General features: G+C 28.1%; 1 protein-coding gene across 2 annotated transcripts; it reads left to right on the top strand.

Annotated features, from left to right (window-relative positions):
* The first annotated feature begins 2,021 nt into the window (after nt 1-2,021).
* On the top strand, nt 2,022-6,778 carry LOC102592484 (putative Myb family transcription factor At1g14600). 2 transcript variants are annotated; one of them, XM_006354958.2, is made up of 6 exons: nt 2,022-2,462; nt 2,588-2,664; nt 2,745-2,781; nt 3,177-3,375; nt 4,173-4,371; nt 6,411-6,778. In XM_006354958.2, the coding sequence occupies exons 1-6, from the start codon at nt 2,336-2,338 to the stop codon at nt 6,699-6,701; spliced, it is 930 nt and encodes a 309-aa protein (XP_006355020.1). In that variant the 5' UTR covers nt 2,022-2,335; the 3' UTR covers nt 6,702-6,778. The 2 variants fall into 2 exon arrangements, with proteins under 2 accessions (XP_006355020.1, XP_006355021.1); XM_006354959.2 differs by having other exon boundaries at nt 3,180-3,375; nt 6,411-6,766.
* The last annotated feature ends 2,024 nt before the right edge of the window (nt 6,779-8,802 follow it).

Here is an 8,802-nt window from a genome sequence, read left to right on the forward strand (position 1 = left end):
GGGGGTCAATAGACCTCGGATTAAAGATAGATGAATATTTATAAAAAATACTTACTATTTTACCACAAAATTTGATGGTGTATAGTCTGAGATTGTTTTCAAATTAATTTTAATTAAATTATTCTTCATTTTGTTAGTCTAATTATGATTATGAAATTGAGGTGGGAAATAGATAATAATAACTATGCATCGATAAGTAGATAGTCTAAATCGTATATATAAAATTTGTTACGTAATATCATTCTATTTAGACTAGAGTTTAAAATGTAATTTAATATAAATGTTAATTATTTGATTATCTTAATGTTATGAACTGCATTTATGATTGATAGTCGTTAATTATTTTTTTTAAAAGACAAATTATTGACCAAATACATTAATTTATACTGATATTTTTATTTATTTAATTGAATAAACAAAATGTGTATCCAATTGAGTAAAACGTGGTGTCTTGTACATCTGATCATGTCGGTCTACTTGTCTTATTATAATACGAAATAAAGAATCATTTTTCAAAAAAAATAAAATATTATAAAATATTTTAAAACAATACGAAAAGTATAATTAAATACAGAAATGAATTAAAAAAAAAAACTTAAAAAACACATAAAATTATACATTTAAAAAGAAAGATATAAAAATTGAACAAATAAACACAATATGTTTTATGTGATAATTTTGTGTCTTATATGATTTCCGACATATATTATTGCATAGAATTCGCATAAAATATCAAAAATTAAATTACCGAATCCCACAACCTTTTTTACCTTATAGTATTCGTATTTGAATTAGATATAAGACATTAGTATCATTTGATATTTGAAACTAAATACCGCATTATTATTACTCAATGAATGTCATATACCAACATGTTCATTACTCATTAGTATAAGTTTACGGACTAAAATATCGTGCTTCTTCATAAAGAGATAGAAATAATTGAAGCAATCAGCTACAATTTCAATATGGTATTACTAAATACTATATCAAATCAAAATTTACTACTACTTGATATTAATATTTAATTATTAATTATTGAATTTGAAATTTAACAATTTCTAAATTAAATATCAAATGTGCAGTAATAATGGTGTCACTTAAAATGAAAGGAAACGACGATAGTAATATGTAGGGAGGGCATATGTGATGATGAGAAAGCAAAGAGAGTCAAAGTATCAGCGCATCAGTTGCTTCTACTATTTGTATATTTGTAATCATTTCTCTTTATCAGAGTGAAAACAAAATACATATATAGACATATTACAATTTTTTATTTTTTTTTGCAGACAGAGTGAAATATTTTTGACAAGGAATTTCATTTTCTCGTGATCTTTATTTTTTTCTCTTTCTACAGGTAAAAGTAATAATTGTACCTTTTTTTGTTGCTTTAAACCTAGACATTTCCAACGGGATTGCCAAAATACCTACTCTTTTCTAACTTCAAATATCACCTTCTTGTTCAACCTCAATATGGAAAAAAAGAACTTGGGTAAAAATCATTTTTCTTCATTCAAAAAGGAGTCTTGAAGATACCCTTTTGGGTTTTGAAGTGTTTTTTGAGGTAAAAATGGAGTCTTGATCATACCCTTTTGGATTTTGAAGTGGTTTTTGTGGGGAAAAAGGAGTCTTGGTGATACCCTTTTGGGTTTAGAAGTGATTTTTGTGGGGAAAAAGGAGTCTTGATCATATCCTTTTGGATTTTGAAGTGGTTTTTGTGGAAAAAAAGGAATTTTGAAGATACCCTTTTGATATTTGGAGTGATTTTTGAGGTAAAAATAGAGTCTTGATCATACCCCTTTGGATTTTGAAGTGGTTTTGTGGAAAAAAGGAATTTGAAGATACCCTTTGATATTGGAGTGATTTTTGAGGTAAAATAGAGTCTTGATCATACCCTTTTGGATTTTGAAGTGGTTTTGTGGAAAAAAGGAATTTGAAGATACCCTTTTTGATATTTGAAGTGATTTTTGAGGTAAAATAGAGTCTTGATCATACCCCTTTGGATTTTGAAGTGGTTTTGTGGAAAAAAGGAATTTGAAGATACCCTTTTGATATTTGGAGTGATTTTTGAGGTAAAAATAGAGTCTTGATCATACCCTTTTTGATTTTGAAGTGGTTTTTGTGGAAAAAAAGGAATCTTGAAGATACCCTTTTTGATATTTGAAGTGATTTTTGAGGTAAAAATGGAGTCTTGATCATACCCTTTTGGATTTTGAAGTGATTTTTGAGGTAAAAATTGAGTCTTGATCATACCCCTTTGGATTTTGAAGTGGTTTTTTGTGGGAAAAAAGGAGTCTTGGAGATACCCTTTTTGATATTTGAGCTAAAAAAGAGAATGGGAAATTGTGGAAGAAATGGAGGTGTTAGACAATACATAAGATCAAAAGTTCCACGTTTGAGATGGACACCTGATCTTCATCATTGTTTTGTTCATGCTATTGAAAAACTTGGTGGCCAAGACAGTAAGTTTTTAAACTCACTAATTTTCTCTTTTATCGAATGAGTTAGTGGTAAGTCCTGCTTACATTCTACGTAACATTGTCATACTTGTTTTTGACTTTTTGTTTTGGTGCTAATATATGTATAGAGGCTACTCCTAAGCTTGTTCTTCAAATGATGGATGTGAGAGGACTTACTATTTCTCATGTCAAAAGCCATCTTCAGGTTAAAGATCCTTTTTTATTTTATAAAGTTTGTAAAGTTCAAGACTTTATTATAAGTAACACTTGTTTACATGAAAACAGATGTATAGAAGCATGAAGAGTGATGTCAACAAGCAAGGTATATATATTAATGTTCATTGTTATACTATACTAGTACTAGTATATTAAATGTTCTTTCATTATGGATTAATTGACCATATCTTTTTTGTTTCCTCTATTAGACTTTCTTGATCTTTGCTTTTTTTCACATTTGTGCATATCCAACATGTAAACATGTTTGTGGAAATAATCTCAATATCTCACTTTCATTTATTGCATATCCTTTATTTCTTTCCCAATGAATGCATGTTTCTTTTGCAATATACATAGACTTGTGGGAATAAAAAGACTGTTTTTGATAGACTCGGTATAATTCCACAAGTGATGTATTGAGACGCTGACTTATGATAGTAGAAAGATTGTTTCTGATAGAGACTCTAATCGTAAACATTTTTTGTTGTGTTTGACTAATAGCAGAGAGAATGAGTATTCAACCAAGAAAACAAGTGTCTTTAGAGGATTTTGATTGTCATTATCAACAACAAGAAGATGAAGGGTGTGTTGAACAACAAAAGCTTATGGTTTACCAATATCCATTATCTTTTAGCAGCAGCCCCAATATGGAGAGAACAGATTCTACACCATACTTTAACAGTGTTCAACCAACAAAAAGGTAATTTTGTACTCTTTTGTTGGCCTCAGTTTCCCATGTTATAAAGTGTTTTTTTGCTAAGAAACAAAAAGGATTTTGCATTTATGCATTTTGATATGGCATTATTATCTTTCCTTTTAAACTTTTTCAGACTCTTATATTTGATAATCTAAAAGAAATTCTACACTATTATATCACTTATCTGTGGTTTAATCGGCGGGATAAGAATAATAATTTTTAGATATTTTTAAATCTCTTTTTTCCGTGTTTGGTAATGGATATTATTTAGTCTCAAATTATTTTATTAATATAAATAGTAGTATAGGTTATCTCATATATTCCACGAGATAAAATAATCTCATACAATATATTTGTCTATATCATACCACCAACCAATTGACCCCTTAAAATATAACTATAGCTATATTACTCAGATCCTTCATAAATGTGGTTGCACCCATATTAAACCCTTTAAAAATGTTGTCTCTCCCATAATGGATCCTTAAAAATACATACTACTATGCTTTAAAAATATATGATACACATCCGATAATATTTTTAACACTCTACACATAAAATGTGTTCGCACGTCAAGTAACACTGACCATGAAAAAAGTCTTTAGTTCTACATACATTGTCAATCATGTTTCTCGAACTCTACAAAAAAATATTATCATACTCATATCATATCCTCTAGAAATATAACACACTCTAATTATATTTTTAAAGAGTTGAGTTATAGATAACTAACTGGTAACAAGTGACATTAGTAACTATAAAAATAACAACTTTTTGTTTGATGAATTTATTTTATACAGGACTAGAATAGAGAGGTGCAGCAGCCAGAGAATACGTGAAGCAGTGAGTAATGAGTACAACAGTAGAAATGATTATAATATCCATAGTATTATGGCAGCTGAGAAAAATGAAACAGCACAACCATTGTGCAATAGTACTACTCATATCTTTAATCCTCTTACAACAAGCAATGAACTTCAAGAATCTCAATTTTTCAAGGTACATATTCCAATATACTTTTTTTATTTGTTTGTTCAAATTAAACTGCTAGTTATAAGTCTTGGTATTAGTAGTAGTAGTAGAAATAGTAGGGGTAGTTTCCTTTGTGCAGCTTTTTTTTTACTAGAACACAAGGTTGAGTGTACTATTTGTGTTATTAGAGACGGAGTCTGGATTTTTTTAGTTTATAGATTTTGAATTGAGGTACATAATAAAGAGGACTTTTAAACATAAATATAGAATTTGATCAATCTATGTGAACTTTGATCAACATTTTAACATATTTTATTGCACGAAGAATATGCTTACGTATGATTCTTTTTGTTTAGTTTTAAAATATTCAGAATTTTAATTTCATAATATTTTCTTTGTCTCAATTTATGTGAAACTGCTCGACTTAGCTCAAAGTGTAAGAAAAAAAGATTTATTCTTTTTGAAATTTGTAGTATAAGATGTTATTTGACAATTTGTATGATTCTAAATCATTCCATTAACGATAATAGAGAAATCTTTACTCAATATATAGGAATGTAACATACTATTTGAAACAGACTAAAAATGAATTTGGATGGAGAGAGTATTTTGAGTTTATGTAATCTAGTTTAGTTTTGACAGTTAGCCAAATTATAAACTCTCAAAAAAGCTGAAAGTGTCACGTAAATTGGAACGAAAATAATAAGGAATACTATTTTATGTAGGTCTACTTTCAAGTTCCAACTCTAGTCATACATCATACTTGTATTTTTTTTTCTTCTTTTTGTCTAGCTTTGCCAGTAAATTCTTTGCTTGAATCTTCAACATGGTGTCTACAACTGGCAAAGCCTATTAAGTCTTCATTCTATAGGGTATTAGGTACACTAGTAAGTAGTTGACAGATAAAGTTAATGTTGCTTTCTCTTCTCTTGTTTTTTCCTACTTTTTTCTAATAATATTTTTTTTGTTTTTTTTCCTTGAGAAGAAAATAAATCAAGTATGGTTAGATACATTGCCCACCCCCCACCCCCCCAAAAGAAAATTAAAAAGATTGGAAAACTAATTTTTGCTGTCTAGCTACTAAAATTTTGTATTGCTAATTCTTGTTTCGTGGGAGTTGCATGCCTCATTTTATAGGTCTATTATCTCGTTTATTATGTAAATTCACCAATAGTTATATCTTTTAAGTGATCTGGTCGTTCAAATATATCTACGTCGATATTAGATATAAAATTTCAAATATATATATTATTTGTTGGATGGGTTGTTGAGAGTGTATTTATTGTGCATTGGTCATGTTTTGACATGAATAAACATGTTGATAGGGAAATGGAATTTCCATGCTTTGCAATTATAATCCAACATTAATTAGTCTTTCTATACTACCTAAGTTTTTGTATTTTCTTCATACAATAACCTCAGCATTTGACAAAATTTTTTATGGTTGTTAATATATAGTACATTTAGAAAACCATGCAAATGTGGAAGGGAAATTGAAGAATATTTCAAAATCTCTTTGAGATCTTATATTATAACAAAAAAAATCCAAGTGGTATTTAATACAATATAGTATGGTACAAATATGAAGGCAGCAGTGCATTTATTTTGGTGGACCATATTTATTTAATAAGTAATGAGTAGTTTTTTTGGTACATTTTTTTTCACAAAATGAGCAGTGCATTAAGATATTTGAAAATTTTCATCATATAACATTAATAAAAAGACCTTTTGGCTTTTGGACTTATTAGAACATAATTCAACATTCAACAACATTTGGTGTGGCATTACCAAGAAAAATAATCTCTAATTTAGCAGAGTTAGAGTTAAGGTCAAAATTATTAGCTATGTTGTTCGAACTTTTTAGAATAAATCATTAGGTACGTATCTGATGCTTCAAAAGTAATGTACTTGACATCATAAGTTTATATCTTATCATTACAAAATATGTTAGTTTACAATTGAGTTTAACCTTTGTATACGAACAACGTTTAGATAATCAACCATCTACTTAGTTTAACATGTTAAACTATACTGATAGTATGTACATCAAATTTTTTGTTGCTTAGGTAATGAAGACACAAGATTCAAATAGGGATTCATCAAAGAGACTCAAATTTGAGGGCTCGATGAAGATAGATAATGTTCAAGAAGAAGAAGAAGAAGAAGAAGAGGATGAACGTGGATTATCGTTGTCTCTCTCATTGCATCGTCCTACGACTCAGAGAAGCAACGCATCGTCCATAATAAGTGAGATTAGTGAAACAATTTCTTCATACTCAGGAGGCTTAAACTGGAATGTTTGGCATTCTTCATCTGAAAAACAAAATGTTAATCTTAATCTATCTATTGCATTATGAAACATAATTACAAGAAAATTAAATTCCCCCCTTAGGTGAATTTTGAAATTTTATTTGGTCTTATATTAAGGGGTGAATTTTTACTGTAGTGTTTCTCTCTCTATCTTTTTTTTTTTTATTTTGGTATTATTTGTTGTCTTTTTGTTCATGTTGATATTAGAGAAACACTTCAGTAACTTAAGTGTATTGTAGTGACTTTTATGTAATTTTTTTGTCTTTTTGAGTAATCAAGGGTTTCATATTTGTCTTACTACTATTTTGTCTTGTTTGTAAACTTAAAAATGGTGTTGTATTGCACTTTTGTCTTTTTTATGACTATAATGAATAATGTTAAAGTCATTAATGTACAATTTTGTCAATCATGAACTGGCAAATAATTATTTTTTTTACATTATTTGTTGAATTGGTATAAAAAGTAAGATTTAAGACATAACAAAAACATGTTCAACGTAAATTATCGATAAAGTTTGATAAAGGTAGAGAGGTTAAGAAAAAATAGTAAGTAGAAAAAAGGGAAAATAATCTTTTGCTATCTTTCTATGTATCATTTAGAAGCGTTATAAATATAGTTCATAAATTTTAAATCTTAAATTGGCTTTTATCAAGAATTGTTATAAATATAATTCATAAATTTTAAATCTTGAAACAACGTCTATCATGCTGATATCAAATGAGTAACTTGGTCATTTATGTTTAGCTTTTCTAAATCTTGAATCGACGTCTATCATGTAGATATCAAATGAGTAACTTGATCATTTATGTTTAGCTTTTCTAAAATTCAACTTATCATATGTTTATTCTATTTTATCACGACAAAAAATAATGACTAGTATAATTATTTTCTGCAAAATATATAATGCAATAATTTAGTGGCACATACAAAAGACAAATTTATAAGTAACCACAACTTATAGATTAACTTACTTATAAGTATTAATAGCCATATTATAGAATTTCCCAACAAGAAATTATTGATACCATCCTCTCGAAAATGTATGAATATATATTATTCGACCAACTAGTTTATCAATATGCTCGAAATATATATAATATATATACTATCAAAGTATATAGTGTATATAAGTATATGCATATTTAGTATAACCATATATTTTGTACATATTTTGTAAATCAATTGGCTTGAAGTGTTTAATTGAAGCCATAATTATCCCATTAAATTAAGAATAGAATGTAATAGGGCCCATGATTTTTGCTTCGGCTTGAAGTGTTTAATTGAAGCCATAATTATCCCATTAAATTAAGAATAGAATGTAATAGGGCCCATGATTTTTGCTTCGGCTTGAAGTGTTTAATTGAAGCCATAATTATCCCATTAAATTAAGAATAGAATGTAATAGGGCCCATGATTTTTGACTCTTGATCCAAGTGAGACACCAAATTAGGTAAGATAGTGATTGAATTTAGCAACATACATGAATTATAAGTCATCTGCACCCCTTAAAGTTGTCCGCATATTTCATTTAAATATCTCAATTATAACTATTACTTATTGAATACCTGAATTGTTCAAAAAATATACATATTAAACACAAAATGTTAATGTGGCAAAAAAAGTGTTTTACACTTCCACTGAGCGCGCAAAAAAACTTAAATAATATTTTATTTTTTCCAAAAAAACTTAATACCTTTTCTTCATTGAGTGCCACTTGGCATTTAAATAATTTAACTTTAACAAATATATATTTAAAACTAATACTAATTACTTTAAAAAAAAAAAAGAAGCCCCCACCTCAACCCTGTAAGTCGTCTTCTCCATGAAGACCACTGCACTCCATTTTTTTTCTTTTCTTTTTCTATTCTATTTCTTTTCAACATTTATTAAAAAATAAAAATTGAATCAGCTAATTAAATTTGGAGGAAAAAAAGAAGAAAATATTACGGACTGAAAAAAGCTAGCCGATCGACGTCCATCTCGGTCACCTTCGAACAAATATTACCATTCAAATTAAAATGTAAACCCACTAAAATTATCAAACATAATATCATATTGATTCAGTAAAATTAATTTAGGTCCTCTCGATTCCTCTTTGTTATCGATCTCAAGACGATTGACATTGTCTTTCTTCATCATTTTTGTATC

The sequence above is a fragment of the Solanum tuberosum genome, unplaced genomic scaffold (genome assembly GCF_000226075.1).
Source record: "Solanum tuberosum cultivar DM 1-3 516 R44 unplaced genomic scaffold, SolTub_3.0 scf00189, whole genome shotgun sequence".
Classification (NCBI taxonomy): Eukaryota; Viridiplantae; Streptophyta; class Magnoliopsida; order Solanales; family Solanaceae; genus Solanum; species Solanum tuberosum.